The 26,322-nt window shown below is 44.2% G+C and overlaps 2 protein-coding genes across 2 annotated transcripts in view; one reads left to right on the top strand and one right to left on the bottom strand.

The window, feature by feature from the left end:
- Positions 1-3,582: 3,582 nt before the first annotated feature.
- Positions 3,583-4,998, top strand: LOC120059870 (insulinoma-associated protein 1b-like). The gene has a single exon (XM_039008925.1). The coding sequence runs from the start codon at positions 3,583-3,585 to the stop codon at positions 4,996-4,998; it is 1,416 nt and encodes a 471-aa protein (XP_038864853.1).
- A 5,457-nt stretch (positions 4,999-10,455) lies between these two features.
- LOC120060283 (ral GTPase-activating protein subunit alpha-2-like) overlaps positions 10,456-26,322 on the bottom strand; it is a 186,044-nt gene continuing 170,177 nt past the window's right edge. The window contains exons 39-41 of the mRNA XM_039009470.1: positions 19,131-19,255; positions 14,604-14,644; positions 10,456-10,567 (exon numbers count right to left, since the gene is read on the bottom strand). Coding sequence (XP_038865398.1) covers positions 14,613-14,644; positions 19,131-19,255 — 157 coding nt within the window. The 3' untranslated portion in view covers positions 10,456-10,567; positions 14,604-14,612. The remainder of the gene's footprint in view (positions 10,568-14,603; positions 14,645-19,130; positions 19,256-26,322) is intronic.

Genomic DNA, 26,322 nt, shown 5'->3' on the forward strand with positions numbered 1-26,322 from the left:
CCCAGGGCTTGGAGACATCATGTTTCAGGGAACCATTTTTATATGGTAGCTACTATTGTGCTGTAAGGAGTGCCAACACAAAAATGTTGGCCATACCAGACGGTTGCATTCTGCGAGAGACATACCATTCAGATCGATGGTATTGTAAAATATTGTTGAAAATACTTTAGAATTATTGTTCCAGGATATAATAGGTCAAATGTTGGCAGACATGTTGTCCATCTGCAAGGAGACAAAAGCTAGAAGCCTTGCTGCATTGGTCCTTAGAAACCCCAGCCTCTGATTAAATCTAGATTCCTCAGTAGCCCTGTCCATGGTGCTGAATGGAACCTCCCTTTTATCAGATTACACACATGCACCAGGGCCCTGCAGCTCATCCATTACAATCATTGATTGACAATGCCATTCATGAAGCCCATGTCATGATGAGTGCAAATTAAAGTCACATCATTGGAGCATTTGAGCAAGATGGGTTTGTGTAAGATTCAGGCAGTGGGCTAATGGACAAATTTGAAATGGATATCTGCGGGATAATCTGAAGAGAAATATGGTTTGATAGAGATTTTGAGACCTTTTTATATTCTGTTTCATATCTGGCAACCCAAAATGATTTGACCAGAAAGGGAGCCAACAGTTATTCAGGGTGATCCCCCTTTCTTCAAGATCTGCATCCTTACTTCACCTGTAGGTGGTGCAATAAAATAGGCAGACTGGGAGCTGAGTCTGAGATGAATGAAATCAGAAAGAGGTTACTTCTGAGTAAATGCTTTAGGCCCATATCATCATGCTGTAAAAAAATGATAATGTCTGACATTTTATTTTTGTCTGTGATTTATTCAAAGTTGCCACTTGCAGCACATTAAGGAATGATGTTTTGTTAAATAGGCCTACACCAGCTACTCATAAGACTAGCACTAACATTGCAGAAACTCTGGACATGAATGGTTCCCCACAACACTAAACGTCATTTTACATTTAAGAGAGAAGATCACCTTTCCAACTTTAAATCAGTCTGTGTGCTGTTGGGCGTAGGGCTCCGGGTTCCAACGATGGTCTATTTAGGGGCGGATGAAGTTTACATTATGGAAGGAAGGATGGAATGGCAGCTGTATGCTAATGATGCCCCGATCCTTCAGTGTTTTCCCTCGCGCAGGGCAGGGCGCGCCACTGAGCAAACAAGCACATGCGTCCGCCGAAACCAAGGCCACCACACCGGCCCACGCGCTCCAGAAATGATCACGGGGAAAGAAGAACTTGTTAAAAATGCCATCAAAGCGTCTAGCCCCACGAACCACGACTAATATAACTGCCAGTTGAAACGTTGTCGAAAAAACACGGACTATAGCCAAAAGACATGACCTGTTAGCGGGCCTATAATGTGATTGTGACAGTCCTGTAGCATAGACCGAACATATATTTTGTAGTGTTATTTGTAGTGTTTATAACAATACGGCCTGATAAGGGGAGAAAAACTCTCTTTAAACTCGTTAATGTTCAATGTACAAAAACATTGCCAAATGTATAATTTCAGTCAGCCAAAATGTGAATTGCACAAAGCTAACGGTTTGTATTCAAGCAAGTGAAAACGCATCCGACCAGAGCCAACCATTCAAAAGGCGCATGTCTCAGCTAAGGATTGTGTAATTATTTGACTTGGTCATACGGCAGCTTTATGCAAATGAGGAGACCAATACCCGATGATGGAGATTCATTCTTCCCTGCAAAGAAAAAGAGCGCACGCTCTGCCAAGTGGCGCATGCTCATTCATTTGAAGATATTATGATGAAACGCAGGCAAGAATATTAGACAAAAATATTCGCATAGGCCTATAGTAGGCTACTGTGGATTATCGGCCTTGTAAGCATACTCTCTAAACCTGATGGCTGTACAATTCTATAGGCTTACATTTACATTTAATGTATGCACAAAACTGACAATAAGTTATCTTAAAAAACAGAATTTGACTTTGTAGGCTACAAAACACAACACGAACGTTTGCTTAATTTACATTGCCTTTTGAAATCAATGTTCAAAGAATTCAAACATGCAAGACGTATTCTGATTCACTGAAAAAGTGTTTTATCATAGCCTCCCACATGAAACTAAAAGTGACTTAATTAAATCCATTTAACCAATCTTGATTTAAAGACAGGAGACAAGAGACAATAATTTATTCCAAATGTAGCCTAAAGTTTAGAATAAACGTTTAAAAGCCAACTGATATTTCAAAAATGAAGAATACTAGGAAAATGATGTTTCAAGTGATTTCAACAAGAATGGGACAATATCAAGCAAAAACAGTTTGCAAACAGTGATTTTTAGAGACATTCTTTTTTTGTATATCGTTGCACATGACGTCCATATCACATGCCATACATGGACATGAGAGGTGTTCTGGAAAAGGGGTGCAGATTTAATAACCCGAGAAGCGCTGGGTGCGCGCGGGCTGACATTCGGGCTGCGGCCCTCTTTGTTTCGAGCGCTGATTACACACAGCACGCGCCTATCCCTGGGCCAGATTGGCCGTGAGTCCTATTTCACAGGTCAAATTGCCTTTCAAACGAAAACTGCATATGCAGCGTGGGCAGACGTGGCTATTATGTACCAAGACCAGAGGCCCTTCTTATTACTTATGTATGCAGTGAGATGTCTGATTTATAACTCCAGTTAAACTGCCGAGACAGACGCGTGCCCAAATAAATACATTCGTAACAAGTAATGTTTATTTAAGAAGTCTTGCCTTATTTGTGTAAAATACTAACTCTCTTATCAAATATCCATAGGCAATGCCAATGTCACACACAGTTGGCACATATGTTGTCCCTTGGAGGTTAGTGCGTAAAGCTTGCTTTTGGCTGGGGGAAGGTCCCCTTAAGCCACAATACAACAATATGTGTGTCCTATTGCTTTACTATTGACACTAACATAATTTGCCCAGGTTTAAGATGTTCATGTTTTTGCCTTTTATTCTATAAATGCAAATAACACCTTGCAACTTATTTCTTGCCTTCTCAACCAGACCCCCCACCCCTCCCCCTTCAGTCCCCATCCTAATTGTAAACTCTGATGATTGTGTTAGTGACGGACATTTCCTTTTGGCAGCTCAGTGGCCCCCAAAGGAGAACCACAAAGCCGTGGCACGTGTGCATTTGTATAGAGAACCATCAGACCTTAAAAAGAGGAGGGCCCGGCGTGTGCCTCTCTTGGGGAGGGACCGAGCGCCCACATTAACGTAATAAACCGCAACTACATCTGCTAAGCTATCTGCACATCCTCCAACGAAATCCATCAAACCCAAGCTTTGAACCCTCCCACTCCCACATCCAAATCCACTGGGATCTTCGTTTCGTCTGATTGGTTGAGGATGCGGCAACAAGGGGCGAGAACAATAGCATTATTCCGGCATAAAAAGAGTGCAGCTATGCCTTAGAGACGAAAACATTTCAGCAACACAGAGACCAATAGCTTAGCGAAAATATAAATTAGCAACCGAGGTTCCCGGTGTGACTGTAATTCCACAAACCTGGATATCATCCGAGACTTCGCCCACCTCTCCAAAGTGCTTTTCTGTCATTCGCAAAGATGCCCAAAGGATTCCTGGTAAAAAGAAACAAGAAATCAGCGCATATTTCCTATAGGACTCGTACCGATGAGTATGAACATCACATCCCAGACTTTCAGAGTCAGCTGGACTCATCTCCGCCTGTCTCTGTTGCGTCCTGTCTGGACCGTGCAGCCCCATCGCCGGACATCGCAGCAGACGCCCCGATCACCAGGCTGGATGCTGAAGCGGTTCAGTTTGGTAACCCCGAGACGATGTACCAAGCCCTCTACAGCCCCACCCGGCCCATCAGCAAGGACCATGAGAGAATATATTACGGGAGAAGTTTCAATCTAGGCTCGCCAATTTCTGCCGAGTCATTCCCGACATCTGCCTCCATCAGCAGCTTTGATAATCTCCTGTTCGCCCCCGTGGATTTGAAAATAGGCACCAGCAACAGCAACCGCAGCGGCATCACCAGCAGCATCCCGGCTACAGTCATCAGGGGCGGTACCAAGAGGCCCGCATCCGACACTGAGCGCAAGAGCAAACCTGCATCCAAGAAACCCAAAGCCATCAGAAAACTGCATTTTGAAGACGAAATGACAACGTCTCCGGTACTTGGTCTTAAAATCAAAGAGGCTCCTGCCGACTTTAAACCCAGAACGCAGACATCGGCAGGCGGGAAGCCTTTAGGAGAGTTTGTCTGCCAATTGTGTAAGGAAGCTTACGCGGACACATTTTCTTTAGCCCAGCACAAGTGCTCTAGGATAGTGAGAGTTGAGTACAGGTGTCCTGAGTGTGATAAGATGTTCAGCTGCCCGGCTAACCTCGCCTCTCACCGGCGCTGGCACAAACCGAGAGCGCAGAGCGCAGCCGGGGTACCATCTACACAGAGAATCAAATCTGAAATGGCCAAAATGCACCCCGCTGTCAAGTCCATCCCGGAGGAAGCCAAAGACTCAAGAGCCGAGCTACTGAGTGACAGAGACACCCCAAGCCCAGGTGTGTCTGAATCGGGCTCGGAAGATGGTTTATACGACTGCCAATATTGTGGGAAAAGATTTAAGCGTCAAGCATACCTAAGAAAACACATTCTGGGACACCAAGCCTTGCAGAATAAAATGTTCGAGGACCACGCGTTTCAAAACAGCGACAGAGTGGAAGAGCAGGTTCCAGTGTCCACCTCATCCTCAGAGGAAAACCCAAACCAAAGTCCCCTGAATCTGAGCCCCGTGGACTGCCTTCTCTGCCCCGTTTGCGGGGAGAATTTCCCCAACAGGGCCAGCCAGGAGAGACACCTGCGTCTCATGCACTGCTCCCAGGTGTATCCCTGCAAGTATTGCCCTGCCACTTTCTACAGCTCACCCGGACTCACGAGGCACATCAACAAATGCCACCCGTCGGAAAATAGGCAGGTGATCCTGCTTCAAATGCCCGTGCGCCCGGCTTGCTGAACACAAGAAAACGCGTGCCTTGGACCGGAGCGTTGAAAAAAAGTTATTTGCCTAGACTACTGAAAGACAGGGCAAGTTGATGTTTAGATGTGTGTGTTCGATGAGAGGTATTCTATCAATGCCAATCAGCTGGTTGTTGAATGCTTATCCATTCCTTGAATAAAAAAATAGGCATATATTTTGAGATTTTTCTCAAATTAGTTTATCGAAAGGTAACAAAGCGTTAGTTTGACTGTTAAATGTATTTTTCTAGGACAGCTGCAGACGTGCTCAAGTAATAGCTTCTAGACCTAAGAACTGTTTCATTTGATATGGGTATTTTCTCTCATAAAAGCCTTTTAATTCACCGACTGTGAATTTCTGTATATCATTAAACTTTATGTTAACTTATGAATTACAGGACAGACTTATCAACTTTGTCTTAAAAACCTAAAACTATCGAAACCTTTCCCTTTAGTAGAACCACAAATGCCTTTAGAATATAAGCACATCAAAACTCTGCTGTATAACTGCCTTAAAAAACTCAACATAATGATTGTTTTCGTTTAGAATGCGGGCACATATTTTATTATTAATTGTTGCAATATTGTTTAATCATATTAATTTTATTTATGTATTTATTTATTTATTCTATTTGCAATTATCTTATGTAATGTGTTGTTGTGTTGTGTGATTATTCTGTGGTTGTTCGGGCAGTTCACATGTTGTAGCCAAATGTTATGTCAAAATTATGAGTTGTGATAATTGTCGTGGACCGGTCTAAATCTTCAATCTCCTGTAAAACGTAAAGCTCTTACCTTAGATGCAATCTTTTTCTATGAACAGGTTATTTTCTTAAATGTTGGCTTTTATAGCGCTTTGATTGTATGTGTACACTGTTGTCTCCAATTATCCATCGAAATAAAAACGATATTTTCAAAATGAAACCATTTATTTAGCTCTAGGTTGACATTGACTGTCTGAAAAATACCAAGCCTACATCACCCATGTTTGCCAGCCCTGACATCCAGTAATATACCTACAACAAGAATGAAGTGCCAGGCTATAGGGAAGTATCAATTAAACTTGTCTGAAATCATTTTCTGATCTTTACAAAACAAAACAATGACATTATGAAATATGTAAATTAAATATAATGGACATCCATCTGGGTAAAAACTCAAAAGACACAATGTTAATCTGAATAATTCTGGATACACTTTGAGGGAAAAGGGGAAAGTTGTCTTGAAAATCATTCCTATTCTTTCCATTTCCCCCCTTGACGTACACAACAAAATATCACACATTATTTCCCTCAGCTTCTCAACATTCATTCACTAGCCTATTTAATCAAATCTTTAGGGGAAAACTCAAAATCAAACTTAGGTGTGGCTACACAAGTGGCTAATTAGTAAAGGGTGAGTAATAGCATAATTACCATGGATACTCAAGCCAGGATGCAGGCCTATTCCCTATGGATGCATCATTTCTACAATGAGTGTCTGGATGAGGGACTAAAACGGGTACACACTGACATCAAGTACAGAGACATTCCAAGTTGGTCTGCTCTGAACATTCCGATCTAATTCCTCATCTACCCTTTTGAGGTTTCGTTGAACTATAGACAACAATCCTGATGCCTGCAATGTCTTGTAGGAAACTGAAAATATGCCTTATTTATTGTCGATTTATCTTTGCTATGATGATTCATGCCACACATGATCATAAAGTAGTGTCTCAGAAGACCTGGTTTGGTTTCCATGAAGAAGAGACAGAGCACAGCTTCCAGTCACACAGTAGATTGCCATAATGCCTGGTCAGAACATGGCAGCAGGACAGAGGTGATGGCCACCCAACTCACCCATAGATCAGAAGGACATTTGTCTTCTCTAAAGGAGACTCAATAGTTCGATTTTCCCTTTTAAATGGCTGTCTGACAGTGTAGGCTAAGCCTCTGAACAGCCAGGTTCACATTCACTCCCCATGACAAGAGAGAAAGAACTTTCAGAAGCATTTGTGTGGCTTCAGCCAGCCCACGAGGGGTTAATGATCATTGTTGGGTCATGACTGTGGATGCTGTCATGTAGTTCACTGATGAGGACAGGCTTCTAGGGAGCAGTCAGTCTCCTCTACTTGACTATGGTGTAAAACACACTTCCTGCTAATGAGAAGAAACAGATAGGATATATGTGGAACTTTTGACATGTGACAATGTGAAAATAGACTCTTCTCACATAACACATACCCATATCCTAATTCTTCTGCTTTCATAACTTGCGAATATTCAATCACATAATGTAGACAAATGCAAGAGTTTTATGTGACCCAAAGCAACAGGTTCAGGCAAGATGGGCAGGTGCACGCACGCACGCGGCTCCAATTATCGTCAAGTGCTCGTCTTAAGTCTTTAGCCATCCTACCAGCCAGGGCAGAAGTAATGTAGGTGCTGTAGACTTTGCACTTGTACCTTCCGGTAAGTTCCCATTATCCCAGCCTCCTCCCCTCCTGGAGCAGCAGGGGGACAGATGGGAGGGGGTCAGGTTACCCCTGCTGCTGCTGGGGCAGGGTAAAAAACAACAGCACCATTATGTCACCCCCCACCCCATCAAAACCCCCGAAAAACAGAAGTGAGAACTCCGCTTAGGTGTCTTTCTAGGCCTGCTATATTAGGCTAGCGTTACTATAACATGGTTAGGTAAGTGCCCATCTCTGTAACGACAGTTTTAAAGGAAATCTACTTCTGCTCCACTGCTATTCAAATCAATAGACCCAAACAAACACAGAGAACATGGAGAATTTCAAATTGATTTAATGAAATATTTTCGATTTTCACATTTCTAATAAAGATAGCATGACTTCTGCCATTAAAAACAGTTTGATATGTTAACAAGTAATGATGAAATCGTCCTCTTCCTCTTATACAAAGATTATATTACAGGCATTAATATATGTATATTCATAAGGACTGGAGCCCTCAATGACACAATGTACAGGATTCCTGAACCAAAATCTAGAATTGACACTAAATCTGTTGCTTTACATGAGTTGAACCAGTCTGAGTAAGACACAATCCTTACCCTGGTCCAAACAACACCGTAGGCCCATATTCTCCCATATATAACAGGGATCCCATCCACAACATCAAATCTACAATCTAAACTCCATAAGAAGATCAGTAAAAAGATCTGGGTAGTTCTTTACAGTGGCTATTGGGAAAGTGAGAGCATTGATCTGACTCAGGTCAGTATTTGCATACATTCTTCAAATGCAAAAAACGGACTTCATTCTCTCTGAACAAACTCGACATTCGTGCCTCCTATGTTATTAATCAGTGCTTGGGAAAGAAAGACACAAAAAAACGAGAGAACAAAATGAAAGGAAATGGAGATGTACGGGTAAGGTAAAGTAGTGCAACAGACGGACAGTGTTGCAGCCCTCCATCATGTGTATGTAACACCTGGCTTCCATGGCAACCTAAAGCGGCAGGTTTGGGTGGGAGGAGGAGGGGGCGTGGGTAGCACAGAGCCAACCTGCCTATTGCTAGGAGGGTCGCCAGAGCTCAGCGCTGGTATGCCTTCTAACTCCCAAACCCCCACCGGCCTCATGAGGTTACTCATGGTGCATCATGGGAAAGAGGAGGTGGCATTTGTTTCCAATTCCGAGAGAAAAGAGCACCTCCTCAAATAGACTAAACAAAGTGGGCCAAACCCAGTCTATCTGTTCATATAAAACGCTTGTGAGGACTAGAACAACCTTTACAGTCAAATGGGGGGGGGGGAGAAACACTCTCCCTCTAGTTAACAGAGATGTGAGACAGGAAGGCAAAGCTAGCTGTCCACGTTTTGCTTCTTGGAATGAAGAAAAACTAAATAAATAAAATTATGTCTAACAGTGGTGGGGTCTAGGAATGGATATTGGTAGACAGATATTACACAGGCACTGCAATAAGCTCCTTCAGAAACACACACACACACAGTGCATGGAGTTAAGATTCACCTGAGGCTCCGGCGACGTCTTCCTCTAAACAGCACATGTATACATTATACAACACAACAGCAAAATATGTCTTCAAATATGACTTTGCATGCTCTCACACACTGAAACAAACACATCAAATAAAATGTAAAGCAATTTACATCCAAGAATAAAGAGAAAAAAACATTCAATGCTAGTGTTCAATGACAGTGAGTGCAAAATATCATCTGTAGGGACATTGGAATGTCATATTTGTAGCTTTACAAGACAACAAGAAAATTATAGCAGAGGAAGAGACAGATGGAACTTATTGGATTACAGGTTGTGAACCCAGGTTAAACAGGGTAACATCACTAAACAATTACAAATGCAGTATTTTCTCATTTCCAGCAGAGTTGCATAAATCAAAGCACGACAAAATCCATCGGAATCCATTTAAAAAGGACATTAGAGAGATAGAAAAACAAAAACAAGCTTCGATTCACCTCATGTTGGAAAGACATCATTGATTGTCCATTCCAGGTTCATAACTATTAAAAACAGACTCCTACTGCACACACTCACAGCACTCCGTAACCAGGAAGTGTGTGGTACGGTGCAGCATTATGCTAGAGCAGCACCTCCTATGACGCAGTCCTTTCTCCTCTCCACAACAAGAGGATGAGTATCACCCAGGCAGACAGACAGGCTTCCATGGCTCAAGACCCAGGACAAACAACAAACCAAACAACAACACACCACCCTAAAAAAAATCATCCTATCCTGTCAACAGCATTGCAAGACTATCATCAGTGTTTCACACAGCAGGATCACAAGGGGGGGGGGGGGTCAGTGAGAAACCCAAAAAGGCAGACATATCAAAATGCATATGGACGATAAGAAATGTTTTATTACAGTATATATTAACTATATATGCGCGGCTGCTTCTCTTCACAAGAATACAATCTAAGACAGTCTCCCATTTCTCTAGCATTTCAGCCTCTTAGAGTTGTCCTCTACAGCAGTGTCAACTACCAGCTCAACAGCTATGGCATGAAAAAACAATATTGAAATGTTCATGATAGGTCAACTTCAAGTCTCCTAACATGATCTTTCACTCCAGTCCCTGGCTATACATACCTCGTTTTATCACTGTACTGAGTAGTGCTATTTATCAGTCATAAATTAAAAAGAAGCTTTGATTCTTCCAAAACAAAGTGCAGCCACATTGGAAAAAACTTCAATAGCTTCATCTCAAATATGCAGTTCAACAGCAAAACATCTGGAAATGTATCAAAGAATCAATAATTGCCACAAATTAAAATGTGCAATATGCTCCAGTTAAAGGTTTAAACGACACACACAAAACAAAACAAACAAAGCACACCCCCAAACTGCAGTCATAAGGGGTCAGTCAGTATGACGGTTTAAAACAGGACCGGTAGTGAAGGCCAAACGGGAGGTTTTGAGGGTGGGTTGGGCAAGAGATCTCAGTTGGAGGATTTGCTTATGGCGCTGGCTGATCGGCGGAGTTTTCCGGAAACTCTGTTCTTTGTGGCACGGGGCATCGTGGGAGAGACCTGGTCCGTTCCTACGGAAACACTGAGCTCAGCACTCGTGCTGCCACTGAGGGAGCCTGGGGGGGGGAAGAGAGAGAGAGAGAGAGAGAGAGAGAGAGAGAGAGAGAGAGAGAGAGAGAGAGAGAGAGAGAGAGAGAGAGAGAATGAAAGCGAGGGAGGGATAAAGAGGGGATAGAGGGGGAGAGATAGAGAGAAGTGGTGAGACGTGGCAGGCTTCCATGGGGCTGTTAAGACGTGGCATACTCCAACATGCTCTGACTGCCATGCACGTGAACGCACCCCCGGCACCCCAAACTGCTTACTCACTCTACGGTCAAATTTATAATACCAAAAACAGAACAGGTGTACAGATTGATCCACTTGACCCTTGAGTTCATCACAGTTTTAAAAGTGACACGTATGGGACTAGATCAAGCAGCATACACATTCAGATTCAATGTGAACATGTCTTCATCACATGCCTTGGCTGACTAGAGACTGCTAAGTGAGAGATGCTGAATATGTATTTGGGAGGGCACATGCTTGCATGAGTAGGAAAAAGAGAACATCTAATTTAAGCCATGTGGTTCTAAGAATAAAATTGTCTTTGTTGTTCAGCATAAAGAGGATAGATTTTTCAACACTTGAAATGTACTGTAACAGAAAAAAACTGAATATCATGTTAACCTGGACAGGCATGTCATGAACATGTGGAGGGTGTCCTTTGTTAAACATTGTGGATCCCAAAGAAACAATCAATGATAAGAGGCTGCTAGCAGTGATAAGTGAGGAGGAAAAGCCAGAAAGAGCAAATATATTTTGTGTACACTCCCTCCTCTCTCCTCCCCAACCCATCTTTGCGATGCATCGAGTTTAAAAAAAACTTTCCTACTATGTTAAGATGACACCTGGTTGCTTATTTTCAAGATGGCACCTGGTTGCTTATTTTCTTTCTCTGAAGCATCTCAAGTTCCTATCGCTAAAAGGGACAGCAGATGGCTGCAGTAACAGACACCCAGCCCAGTGGACACAAGCATCGCTGACTTCCACTCATTGAGGGGGAGGGGTAGGGTTAAGGCTGTGTGTGTGTGTGTGTGTGTGTGTTTGTTTATCTTCATTATGCATATGAATAGAACAGAGGAGGGCTGTGAGTAAACGTGTGGGCAGGGCAAACCCAAGTCCAACCCTACAAGCACAGTAACTCCAGAATTCCACTACTTTGCACTTCGACTATTCCACCACGAGAACAAACAACTTCCCCACTGGCCCTGACAAGCCCCACCCTCTCCTATAGTAGTGGCGTGACGGAGAGGGGCAGGGCAGGGTAGCTGGGGAGTGGGCCGCTGGGCCACAGATAACCCTCTCAGATAAAGGCCCACACAGACCTAATATTTACTAACTCCCCCAGTATGCTGCCTAGCACCCACCCATGCAACAGACACGTCTATCGACAGAGTGCTCGGTACAATACCCACTAAACAATGACAATACACATGTTTTAAATTGCAACACTTTGGGTTGCATATATGATATCATATGTGGAAATTACACAAATTTAAGTTGAATATTAAAATTAAACATTCACAATTAGTTACTAGGGTGAAACAAAATCTCCCAAAACTTGAGTTGGCGGTGCCTGGCTGGTAAATCATAACGCAAGTTCATTCTACTCTGAGCTCCCCCTAAACAGCTAGACTGACAGAGGCCATGGTGTGGCAGAGACCTGCACACCCTGCCTCTCATTTGAGATCCTTTCATACTCAGAGTGTGAGGTGAGAGAACGAGAGAGATAAAGAGAGAGAACGAGAGAGATAAAGAGAGAGAACGAGAGAAGGGCGAGAGAGGGGAGAAAAAGAGAGAGAGAAGGGAGAGGAGACAGAGGGGAGGGGAGACAGAGGGGATAGAGAGAGAGATCGAGACGGTGAAAAAAGCAAAAGGGAGTAAATGGGCCTCATCCCCATTGGTCCCCTGCAGCAATTCAAACAAAGCTTCAATGACAAAGCCGTTTTCTTCCAGTACGGCAGGTGTTAATGTCACACTCTGCCCCAGGCCAACAGCCACACTCGGACAGGAGTGAAGAGGAGAAAAAAGGACAAAGATAAAGGAAGATACCGCTGGGGAGATAAAGACAAAGGCGCGTGGCGTGACATGCAGAAGCACAAGCAGAAAGAAGTGTGTCCATATTGCTCATGCTGCTACTTAGGCGGGTGCTAATTGTCCGAACCGTGCAGCATCACTCGCAATTACCAGCCTGGCTAAACAGAGAATACAACCCCCGTACAGCGTTAAATCACCACCCCGTACAGCGTTAAATCACCACCCCGTACAGCGTTAAATCACCACCCCATACAGCGTTAAATCACCACCCCGTACAGCGTTAAATCACCACCCCGTACAGCGTTAAATCACCACCCCGTACAGCGTTATATCGCCAGCCCGTACAGCTTTATATCGCCAGCCCGTACAGCTTTATATCGCCACCCCGTACAGCGTTAAATCGCCACCCCGTACAGCGTTAAATCACCACCCCGTACAGCGTTAAATCACCAGTCCATACAGCGTTAAATCACCAGTCCATACAGCGTTAAATCACCACCCCATACAGCGTTAAATCACCAGCCCACACAGCGTTAAATCACCAGCCCACACAGCGTTAAATCACCACCCCACACAGCGTTAAATCACCACCCCACACAGCGTTAAATCACCACCCCATACAGCGTTAAATCACCACCCCATACAGCGTTATATCACCAGCCCATACAGCATTATACCACAAGCCCATACAGCGTTAAATCACCACCCCATACAGCGTTATATCACCAGCCCACACAGCGTTAAATCACCACCCCATACAGCGTTATACCACCACCCCATACAGCGTTATATCACCAGCCCATACAGCGTTATATCACCACCCCATACAGCGTTATATCACCAGCCCATACAGCGTTATAGCACCAGCCCATACAGCGTTATAGCACCAGCCCATACAGCGTTATATCACCAGCCCATACAGCGTTATATCACCAGCCCATACAGCGTTATAGCACCAGCCCATACAGCGTTATATCACCAGCCCATACAGCGTTATACCACCACCCCATACAGCGTTATACCACCACCCCATACAGCGTTATATCACCACCCCATACAGCGTTATACCACCAGCCCATACAGCGTTATATCACCAGCCCATACAGCGTTATAGCACCAGCCCATACAGCGTTATATCACCAGCCCATACAGCGTTATACCACCACCCCATACAGCGTTATATCACCACCCCATACAGCGCTATAGCACCAGCCCATACAGCATTATAGCACCAGCCCACACAGCATTATATCACCAGCCCACACAGCATTATATCACCAGCCCACACAGCGTTATATCACCAGCCCATACAGCGTTATAGCACCAGCCCACACAGCATTATATCACCAGCCCACACAGCGTTATATCACCAGCCCATACAGCGTTAAATCACCACCCCATACAGCGTTATACCACCACCCCATACAGCGTTATAGCACCAGCCCATACAGCGTTATATCACCACCCCATACAGCGTTATATCACCACCCCATACAGCGTTATATCACCAGCCCATACAGCGTTATAGCACCAGCCCATACAGCATTATAGCACCAGCCCATACAGCGTTATACCACCAGCCCATACAGCGTTATATCACCACCCCATACAGCGTTATATCACCACCCCATACAGCGTTATATCACCACCCCATACAGCGTTATATCACCACCCCATACAGCGTTATATCACCACCCCATACAGCGTTATATCACCAGCCCATACAGCGTTATAGCACCAGCCCATACAGCGTTATATCACCAGCCCATACAGCGTTATATCACCACCCCATACAGCGTTATATCACCACCCCATACAGCGTTATATCACCACCCCATACAGCGTTATATCACCAGCCCATACAGCGTTATATCAACCGTCCTTCATAAAGCGGTAGGTAGGTGGGTAAATAAAGCGTGTTAGTACCAAATAAAGGAGAAACCAGAGAGGATGAGTGAACGGGAGAGCGAGGCCTTGGGGTGACACACGAGCTTCTGGTCGGTGCTCGGGGCTTACCTTCTTCAATTACCGCAATGACACCTTTAACATTGTTTCATCTAAAAGAAAAACAGACAGTAGAGCGTCACATTAAGACAAGGTCACACAGCCCTGCTGTAGACAGTCAGTCAGGGAGGGACTAGGGAAGGGAGATGACTGCGACATTCAAAAAGCCTGTGTGGTGGTATGTTGTTGGTTATTATCACTGTGAGGATCAAAGTCATACAAGACATAAAGCATTTCATATGTTAAGAGACAGGGACAATTTTCAGAAAGCTAGAGGGCCTCTTGAAAGTTGGTTTGAGTTTGTTCCATGCCCTTAAAAATCTGCCTAGCTAATATTCAAAGGGGTAAATTATTTCTGTAACTTGACATCACATAGGTTGGTATGACTGCTTATTATAAAATGTGTATATGTTGGACAGATCCTAGAGCAGGAACAGACAGGATTATCAGAAACGCTTCTCAACCAGTTCAACACCATGAGATAGAGACCAGTAAAATGTAACAAAACATTATATACAAAATTGTGTGCAACACCAACACAGGCACAGGTATCTCCAGAGTTGTGACAACAGTCTGCTCCACAGTAGAGTAGACATCAACAGTCATTTAAACCAGTGTGCCTGGCAGCTCCTTGACTAGTTGACACTCTCTGACACATAGTAAAAGTTAGAGGGTCTTCTGTTGCCATCAGATGAAGCTGTAGCGGTATCCTGAGCAGGTGAAGAGCTGTTGTCTCTAGAGAGAGTGGTTTAGGGTGAGAGAAGGAGGCCTGTCTGGGGGGGTTGTTGAGAGCTCTTCAGTACCACGGACTGTCTGGATCCATTGAAAGATTTGAAGAGCGAGAATCTCACTCATTGTTGACTTGGCTCTTATAGCTACGTTCATTTAACCCAGGGATGGGCATCTTTGATGGGGGTGGGGGCCACAAAAAAACTGAACTCATGGGAGGGGCCGCAGTTGCTCGTGGGTCTGCGTACCAACGTGCACAGTGGTGTAAAGTACTTAAGTAAAAATACTTTAAAGTACTACTTAAGTAGTGTTTTTAGGCATCTGTACTTTACAATTTATATTTTTTACAACTTTTACATTTACTCCACTACATTCCTAAAGAAAATGATGTACTTTTTACTCCATACATTTTCCCTGACACCCAAAAGTACTCATCACATTTTGAATACTTAGCAGGACAAGAAAATGGTCCCATTCACGCACTTATCAAGGTAATCCCTACTTCCTCTGATATGGTGGACTATTACTAAACACAAATGCTTTGTTTGTAAATTATGTCTGGGTGTGCCCCTGGCTATCCGTAAATTAAGAAAACAAAAAATCTTTGTCTGATTGGCTTAATATAGTGAATTTGATATGATTTATACTTTTACTTTTGATACTTAAGTATCAAAAATAAATTTTATTGGTAAAATATATATATATTAAAAAAAAGTATATTTAAAACCAAATACTTTTAGACTTTTACTCAAGAAGTATTTTACTGGCTGACTTTCACTTGTCATTTTCTGTTAAGGTATCTTTACTTTCACTCAAGTATGACAATTGGGTACCCCCCCACCACCAAATTGCAAGCACAATATTTAAGCAGCCCTCCTCTTGACAGTGGAAAGAACATTTCTACATTTTAGAGTTAAATCGTGCAATTCTACACATTTTCCCATGGTGCGTAGAGAAAATGTTACAATATTATTACTCATTTCATGCAATTCTACTCATTCCATGGGGCAGACAGGACAATTTGCTATGTTACAGCTCATTTCCTGCAATTCTACACATTTTTCCATAGGGTGGAGAGAAATGTTTGCAGGTTTTAATATGATATCTGAGTGAGACTGACTAACAAAATTGAAATGGGGGCCCTAGGCCGGTAATTCGATCATGATTCCTAAGTTTACTAAGCCGCTATAATAACTTACCAATCTAAACATTTTTTACTGACATGGCTAATTGAGTGACTGACAAACTGCGGATGCACAACCACATTTCCAAATTGCACCTTGTGTAATCTGCTATTCTTACTCTCTACAGTAATTTGAGACCCCGACTGAGTCCAACCCCCCAGCCCAAAAGAAGAAACTTCAACATGTCAATATGTCAGTGTGAACAAACACTCAAACCACATAAACAACTCAGACAGTAGACACACAGAGCAAACGCTCCAGTCACACTGCAGGGCCACAGCGGTGAGGATGGGGGTAATCTACTGTAGGTTAGAGATGACTCATGCAGTAGGAAGTGGGATATTAGAAGTGTCCGGGGTCGAGGTGCAGGTTAGTATGATTGATGGTCACTGAGATGGTGTAGCTGTGGGGTCAAAGGTGAAGGTCAGGTTAAGGTGGAGGGTGGGCAATGGGCATCATGCATAGTAGAGGAAACAGGCAGAAGTCTTACAGTCCAGCTTGGCCCAAGGGTACTCCATGTCCCAAACCATCCCCGGCCAACGCCGGCACGCTGCACGTCATGGATGACATATTAGTGGAGCAATGAACCTAAGCAGGGGTATTGACAAGCACACACACTCACACTGCAGCAGCATATGGAACATGAGACACAGGCACGACAAAGACACATGGGAGGGCAACAGACAATCACTGTATTACTAGACACCAGCACATCTGAGAAGGGTAACAATGAGAGCAGCTTTTTAAGTCTGAGGTCACAGACACAACAAAGGGACAAAACTAAGCAGCCTTCTGTGATTATATATCAGTGGCCATGTGTTGATGCATAGAACCATACACAGGACATAAACAGACTATATATTAGAGAATGTACATGAACATAAATGTATTGTACACTATCCACACGGACGCTGTAAATACAGGAAAACATGTTGACAAAAAAGACCAAATAAAAAGAACCACTTCTCAGAAAAATGCCTGGCTTATCACTGGAAGAAGCTGTGAGCACCTGTATCTGTGTGTACTAGGATTTTTTAACCTCCCCCTTGTTTAGAAGATTGCCAGGTGAAGTCTGCATGCAGACCTAGAGTGATTCCTGAAATTGCCCTGCATCTCTGTGGTGTGGTGCTGTGGCTAGAAACAGTTGATGTAGAGGACCAGCTGATTCCAAACCCACGGTGGACAAAATAACACGTCTTCACTCACTCGGTCACCCCACACACTTTTACAGACAGACAGAAGCAATAGCCCAAAAATAATGTTTGCCCTACTATTTGTATATTCATCAATTTGTATAGATGTTCCAAATTAATTTCCACAGGATTAAAGAGGGTGATTAAAGTAAGTCTTGTTGTTATGTCTGCTCTCATCAAACACAGCTGATGCACCACGCTGTGAAACCAATCCTCATTTAACAATAAGAGAAAATAATCATTTATTGTCTGGCCAGACTAACCTATGATCCCATAATCACAAAGAGGAGTCAGCCCAACCAGCTATCCTTCTCCTGCTCCACTACAAAAAAGCCTAATGCAGAAATAACACACACCAGCAGAGAACAGATTAATGCCCCACACTGGGTAATTACAATATTTTCTTTCCCATTTCCTCGCTCTCCCCTTTCTCTCATCCCCTCTCTCCCTGTTCCCCACTCCCTACAGAATACTCCCTGTTCCCCTCTCCCTACAGAATACTCACTGTTCCCCTCTCTCCCTGTTCCCCTCTCCCTACAGAATACTCCCTGTTCCCCTCTCCCTGATGAAAGGTCAATAGAGGTCTTTTTTTTTTTTTTTTTTTTTACACCTCTGCAGTAAAGGTTGACTGTAATTACGTTAATAGAGCAGACTACCTCCTGCCTCTGTCAGTCTGCTTATCAACCCTGCCTTCTGGGGCTGCTCGCTGAAATCTGGACAACACACACACATACTCACACGTACAGACACAACATACACGCACGTATACACACACAGAGACATGTTCGTACGCACGTAGCCAAGACACACACAATAACAGATTCAGTTTCCAGTTATGACAATAAAAGAACACAGATTTCCAATTGTATGAGAGCATTGCTGTACTGATTGGATGTTAGTGGTGTTGTTGTTGTTATAGACCCATCAGATCTAGGCCAAGCCAGGGCAGGAAGAGGAGACATTGTTTAATGAAGTCCCCCTCAGTCTCCCCTCTTCCTGACCTCTGGGGGACAGCAGTGTGAACCCAGTGTTAAGCAGACTGCATTACTCTGGTACAGGTATGGACGGTCTGATAAGAGGACTGATCACATACACCGGGTTTAACCCACATTCAATCATGTCACATCATGTATATTTCTGACGGGCTAATTAAATGAGAGGGGGAGATAAAAACAGAGGAGGGGGTGAGATGAAACAGAACACGGAGAGACAAGGAGCAGGGTCTGACTAAGTTGTTGAGCCACGGTAAAGTCTTTGATGCTGCTGCTCAGACAGTGTGGAGAGAGCTTGGCCCTGCTGCCTTTGATATTCATCAGAGTGTGGGTGTGAGGAGACAAGGACCAGGACACAGAGATGGAGGGGCCTGAAGAGGGCTAACAGGTGTGCTGCTGTGGAGTAGAGGAGGAAGTGGAGGAGCAGAGTAGGATTCTAACCTGTCCCACTCATTGGGTAGTAGCTGGTTGAAGGGGAGAAGACCTGCGACGCAAAGTCCTCAAAGGTCATGACCTCCCGGTGGTTCTGCACGATGGCCTCCAGGTAAAGCGCACGCTCCTCATAGCTGGGGCCAGGGTTAAGGAAAACCACAGAGGAAGAGACATAGAAAAAGGCTGACTTAAAGCCCAATGAAACTAATAAAATCCCTCAATGGAAAAAGTAAAATGAGACAAAACATCAACACAACACATGAAGAAGCTACATAAGAAAGACCGAGACAAAGGCAGCATCAGTGGACAGAGGAGTAGTAATAACCAGACCACTGTAGCAGGCAGAGGACAAATCAGCCTGGCAACACAGCCACAAATGGGAAAGCAGTCACCAAATAAACACACACTACAGGCGTGACTCTCCCCTTGCCAGGCCCCATTCCTGGGTGCTCGAACAGAACACCTGCTGGAGGCAGACAGACGCTTTCAGACATCCATCCCTCCCTCCATTCCTCCTACCCGACAGGGGGAAAATTGGAGACATTTGAAATTCAGAGTGCCAAGCAGGTAGAGCAATCTGGGAGCCTGGTGCTGGATGGATAGTCAGTCAGTCAGGTTAGAACATTGAGAATAACAGAAAGGGATCAAAATGCCTGCCACACTAACTATGCTAGCTGTCTCTTTCTGCCTTCTTGATGACTGCACCTAACAAACTGCCAGTCAAGAATGGACCCAAACAGGCCTTTACTATAGCCCCCACTCCAGGAACCCACTGGGCCATTCCCCTCTCATTAAGGGACTGCTGCCTGTGCTGAGATTGTTTTACTGGGAATGTGTATGCGGTGTGCTGGACTAAGTTTGGTTGGCTAAAATGGACTGGATGCGCTAAGATGGAACGGACTGGGCACATGCTGGCACAGCAGGGGTTGAGGCAGGCATGACGAATAGCTGAAAGGGAGCCGTTTCAAACTGAGGCTGACAGGCACCTGAGCCTAGGGCCTAGGGCAGCCTGAGGACAGGCAAGCTGCTCACCACACGGAGGGAGGGAGGAAGAGAGGGAGGATGACAGAAAGAGCGGGAGAGAGAACAGTCTTGCTGAAACCATAAAGCTTAAACCCATGGAATACAGGCAACACACGAACATGGGTTAAGATCACCTGAGCTGTGGGTGAGGATGCCAGTGAGGCTGCACTGTCATCTTCTCCCTGCCTCCAGATGCAGCTGACTCAACCAGGAGTGGGGACATAGAGGACATCACAGGCTGGGCTGCCATGGCAACCGAGGTCACAGCACAACGTGCAGGTCATATAACGGGTTTTATGAAGGTATATTGAACAAAAATATAAACGCAACATGTAAAGTGTTGATCCCATGTTTCATGAGCTGAAATAAAAGAACCCAGAAATGTTCCATATGCACAAAAACCTTATTTCTCTCAAATGCTGTGCACAAATTTGTTTACATCCATGTTAGTGAGCTTTTCTCCAATGCCAAGATAATCCATCCACCTGGCAGGTGAGGCATATCAAGAAGCTGACTAAACAGAATGATCATTACACAGGTGCACCTTGTGCTGGGGACAATAAAAGGCCACTCTAAAATGTGCAATTTTGTCACAACACAATGCTACAGATGTCTCAAGTTTTGAGGGAGCGTTCAATTGGCATGCTGACTGCGGGAATGTCCACCAGAGCTGTTGCCAGAGAATCTTATGTTAATTTCTCTACCATAAGCTGCCTCCTTGAATGCACAAAAATACCATGAGGAGATCCTGAGGCCCATTGCGAGTCCTTTTAAAAATATATATTTGAGCAAAAGATGCATATCTGTATTCCCAGTCATATGAAATCCATAGATTAGGGCCTAATGAATTTATTTTAATTAACCGATTTCCTCATATGAACTGTAACTAAGTAAAATCTATGAAATTGTTGCATGTTGCATTTATAGTAGAGAGAGAGATGGGGGAGGACAACGAGAGAGAGGAAAGAGAAAGAGGGGGGAGAGAACGAGACAGAGAACGAGACAGAAGAGAGGTGAGAGAAAAGGAAAGAGAGAGGGGGGAAAGAGAGAGCGAGAGAGAACCCTAGTCCACTGGGTCAACAGAGCCATATGGCTGTCCATTATCAGAGATGCAGATGACTGTGGCCTGTTATTGAGATTCCTAAAACAAATATTGACTCCAGCTGGGGTGGCCGTCCACTCTCCTCTGACACACGCCTCTCCTCCACCTTGGACGCTGACGCTTCCTCTACCCACGCCATCCAACGGAGAGAGGGAGCAAGGGAAAGAGATCAGGAGAGAGATGGAGGAAGAACCTATTGACTGCAATCAGTAAATGCGTGGCTTCTGTTGATTTTAAAATTGTAGCAGAGTATTCCCTAGCACAGCTAATATACAATGTGAGTGGTAACTTTGTCCCCATAGAAATGAAATTAGTGATTCTATTTTTATGGTTGTCCCCTCCCTCTGTCTTTGGGTTTGTCTCTAATGACTCTAAGCTAGGTACAGAATGTTCCCCTGCTGCATATACACCAAGGCTGCTCCTGCCTGCCTGGCACCAAGTAATTCAATCAAGGGACATGTCCAGGACAATGATGCAAAAAGCATATCCATGTCGAGTTCGCCAAACCCACAGACTTCACCCTGGGTGGCAAAACTCTCTCCCTCCACATATCCGTTTGGGAATTATGCTCTCAGGTAGCTCTAAAGTGCGACCAATTTGGTTGCATATGCAACAAAATATTACATGCAACCTGGAGTTTTATTTTGAGTGCACCAGTGCGGCTAAAATAAAATTCAAGATAAAATGTACCGAGTAACAATATTTCGCCGCAACACACTGCTTGTTTCCAGTTCCCTGGCAACGCACACCAAGCCCAGACCCTTTCACTCAAGCAGGCAGCACACAGTTCCTCCACGTTGTTTATTCCCTCAGCATGCAGTCAATTCATACGGAAGTCTAGAGAGGACATATGAATTTAAAAAATAGTTCCCTCTTTATGTCAAGATCACAACTTATTTATCTCATGATCACTACATAACAAAAGTTGTTTTGTCGAGATCACGAGATAATCAAAAGTATCACGCATCATCCATTAATTTGTTCAAATACGATAACCACTTCATCAAGGAGCCCTGTGGCTGAGTTGATCGCAATGCGGGGCCATTTAAGACCTGAACGATGCCTGACAGGCAGCTTGTTCTCCCAGGCTGCGTTCCGCCCCCAAGACCACAGCCAATCGCATGCAGGGAACAACGCAGCTAATTTGGCTATTCTTGTGAGCTAGCTAGTTAGCTAGGTAGTCTTGTTAGCTAGATATCTAGCATGTTATCTATGCTGGTTGTTAGCTTCCATAACTGATATATAATTATGAGGGACACTTCATGTTTTGTGGATAATATTACAATTAACAGTGGGTAAAGCTCCATTCCTGACAGGCTGATCAGATTCAATTTCAGCCTCAGAGGCTGATGTCAGGATGCTTCCTTGTAGGCTGTTTCATAGGTAAAGCTCATTGTAGGCAGATTAGCTGTTAGCGCTTTATATGCTGATGCATAGAATCCAAAGTGGGTGAGCTCTATTCCTGGTAGGCTGATCATATTCAATAGTAGCCTCAGAGGCTGATAAATCAGGATGTTTCATAAGTAAGGCACCTTGCAGACAGCCTACAGGCAGCATCCTGACTTGTCAGTCTCTGAGGTTGCTATGAATGTGATCAAACTCTGAGGCTGGAATTGAATGATCAACTTGTCGGGAATGGAGCTCACCCACTCTGTAAATGTAAACATTATCCATAAAACATGAAGTGTCCCTTATAATTATACAAATATTAGCTATGCAAGCTAACAACCAGCACAGATAACAAGCTAGCTAGCTAACAAGACTCACTCTCTTGACTAGCTGTATTGTTTATTGCATGCGATTGGCTGTGGTTTTAATGGTGGCACACAGCCGGGGAGACAGTGCTGCCTGTCAGGCATCGTTCAGGGTTTAAATGCCCCATGAGTGCTTATATGCCCCATGAGCTTTTAGCTCAAGGTAAGGGACATTTAGCTTGCTAACATTCTAACTTATAAACTGGTAATGAGCTCCAAACACAAATTAAAGCATGATGTTAGCATGAAATGTACCATCCCTTAGTGTAGCAATGAATAAAAACGTATGCGCTGATCCACCGTGGGCTCTGCTGTCTCAGCCATACTGTCAATCTGTCATCAATACATCCACACTCCTATTTATAGAGTTTATCTTGTGATCTTGACAAAACAACTTTTATTATGTCGTGATCATGAGATAAATAAGTTGTGATCTTGACATAAAGGAATTTATTCATATGTCCTTTCTGGACTTCCATATAAAATAACGCTAATTGCTAATGCTAATCGCTAACTTGCTAGCTAAATGACATAGCTCTAATGCAAGCATTAGCTCATTGCTACCAGTGGTGGTGTAGATCAGCATGTTGTTTGTGCAACGGCATGTTCTGTAACATTAATCAAATGTGATTATGCTGCCCTGGAAAACACTGACTAACACTTTGGTTTCTACCCTGTCAAAACTCCTACCTGGATTTTTTATTTGTTTTCATGCCAAACAACACCATTCCATTGATATGATTCCAACAGTTCACCCAAGCATTTTGTTCTATATTGCAAGTCAAACCGCAATATTTGGTTGAAAAATAGCAATTAGATGTTTTGCGCATATTGTGCAGCTCTACTAATAACCTGGTAACTTTACCAATATATGCAAACATTTGGCGGCACAGAAAGGAAGGAACAGTGATATCTTGATTAGGAGATGCGCCTCAAAAGTAATTATAGAATTCACGTAGGCCATATCTCACTCAATGAAAAAATATTTTTTTCTGGTGCTCCTAAATTTTTGTTACCAATAATTTTTTATTTTATTTAGAGCCTTCCTTATGTATGACTCTGGTTATGTGTCTCTGGCTAACAACTTTGGCACTCAAAACAATTAGGCTATATTACAAGAAGCTTGGCAGGATGAAAACACTGATATGTTTCCTCTGTATCAAGGCAATACAAGTCATCCGTAGAATAACTGTCATTTTACATTTGAACTGTAAAGTAAAAAGCACGGTTGGGAGGCTTCCAGTGAAGCATGTTCCACCACTTTAGAAATCTCCCAATATTCCCCCAAGTTCCAAGCGGCTGCACATTCCCACCCATTAGAGAGAGGAGAGGAGTGGGAATCATTTCCATGAAGCGTGTCAGAACGCTGTGTGAGCAACTGAAAAACCTCTTCAGTCAGACGAGATTGGAAACAACCTGCAATGTAAAATAATGCTCTGACCTCAATCAACAACAGGTCAGCCTTAAAAAAAAAAAAAAAACTGGGAGAGAAGTAATCAAAGAATTCTTGGTTATGACAAAAAAACACAATTCAAAAAAACACGTAGTCTTTAAGTAGATAATAGTCCTCCTCCAGCCCCTCCCTCTGCATCCATGGTGCTCTGGGACAAAAAACAGTGAGTGATGGTTCAGATAAATCAGGCGTGTGGCTGTTGGGTGAGGTGTGAGTGTGTATATGCAACACAGAGCCTCCACACATTAAGAACACTGCCACTCTTATTAACAAGTCCATGTGTCTTCCATGAAACAGCAAACAATTTCACACCTGTGTGTGCATGTGTGTGTGTCTGCACATGTGTATGCAATGCGTGTGTGTGTGTGTGTGTGTGTGTGTGTGTGTATGTGTGTGTGAGCGTACTGTCTAGATGGGTGGCCAAGGGGGAATCAGGGGACAAGCATCACTGTGGATCAAAGCGAAGCTCAGGCAGAAGCAGCAGTAGCAGCAGTAGCAGCAGCAAAAGAAACAGTAGCAGCTGTAGCAGTGAGCAGCAGTAGTGAGCAGCAGTAGCAGTAGCAACAGCACAGTGAGCTGCAGGAACAGTAGCAGCAGTAGTAGTAGCAGCACAGTGAGCAGCAGGAGCAGTAGCAGCAGGAGCAGTAGCAGCACAGTGAGCTGCAGGAACAGTAGCAGCAGTAGTAGTAGCAGCACAGTGAGCAGCAGGAGCAGTAGCAGCAGGAGCAGTAGCAGCACAGTGAGCAGCAGGAGCAGTAGCAGCAGTAGTAGTAGCAGCACAGTGAGCAGCAGCAGCAGTAGTAGTAGCAGCAGTAGTAGTAGCAGCACAGTGAGCAGTAGTAGTAGCATCACAGTGAGCAGCAGGAGCAGTAGCAGCAGTAGTAGTAGCAGCACAGTGAGCAGCAGCAGCAGTAGTAGTAGCAGCAGTAGTAGTAAGCGCACAGTGAGCAGTAGTAGTAGCATCACAGTGAGCAGCAGGAGCAGTAGCAGCAGTAGTAGTAGTAGCAACACAGTGAGCAGCAGCAGCAGTAGTAGTAGCAGCAGTAGTAGTAGCAGCACAGTGAGCAGTAGTAGTAGCATCACAGTGAGCAGCAGGAGCAGTAGCAGCAGTAGTAGTAGCAGCAAAGTGAGCAGCAGCAGCAGTAGTAGTAGCAGCACAGTGAGCAGCAGCAGCAGTAGTAGTAGCAGCAGTAGTAGTAGCAGCAGTAGTAGTAGTAGCAGCAGTAGTAGTAGCAGCACAGTGAGCAGCAGCAGCAGTAGTAGTAGCAGCAGTAGCAGTAGCATCACAGTGAGCAGTAGTAGTAGTAGCAGCACAGTGAGCAGTAGTAGTAGCATCACAGTGAGCAGCAGGAGCAGTAGCAGCAGTAGTAGTAGCAGCAGTAGTAGTAGCAGCACAGTGAGCAGCAGTAGTTGTAGCAGCAGTAGTAGTAGCAGCAGTAGTAGTAGCAGCAGTAGTAGTAGCAGTAGTAGTAGTAGCAGCACAGTGAGCAGCAGTAGTAGTAGCAGCAGTAGTAGTAGGAGCAGTAGTAGTAGCAGTAGTAGTAGCAGCAGCACAGTGAGCAGCAGCAGCAGTAGTAGTAGCAGCAGTAGTAGTAGCATCACTGTGAGCAGTAGTAGTAGTAGCAGCAGTAGTAGTAGCAGCACAGTGAGCAGCAGCAGCAGTAGTAGTAGCAGCAGTAGTAGTAGCATCACAGTGAGCAGTAGTAGTAGTAGTAGCAGCAGTAGTAGTAGCAGCAGGAGCAGTAGCAGCAGGAGCAGTAGCAGCACAGTGAGCAGCAGGAGCAGTAGCAGCAGTAGTAGTAGCAGCACAGTGAGCAGCAGCAGCAGTAGTAGTAGCAGCAGTAGTAGTAGCAGCACAGTGAGCAGTAG

This window comes from Salvelinus namaycush, chromosome 15 (genome assembly GCF_016432855.1).
Source record: "Salvelinus namaycush isolate Seneca chromosome 15, SaNama_1.0, whole genome shotgun sequence".
Lineage (NCBI taxonomy): Eukaryota > Metazoa > Chordata > Actinopteri > Salmoniformes > Salmonidae > Salvelinus > Salvelinus namaycush.

Excerpts from the sequence above, each read along its gene's own strand:
- LOC120059870 (XM_039008925.1), top strand. The coding sequence starts at position 3,583 with ATGCCCAAAGGATTCCTGGTAAAAAGAAACAAGAAATCAGCGCATATT.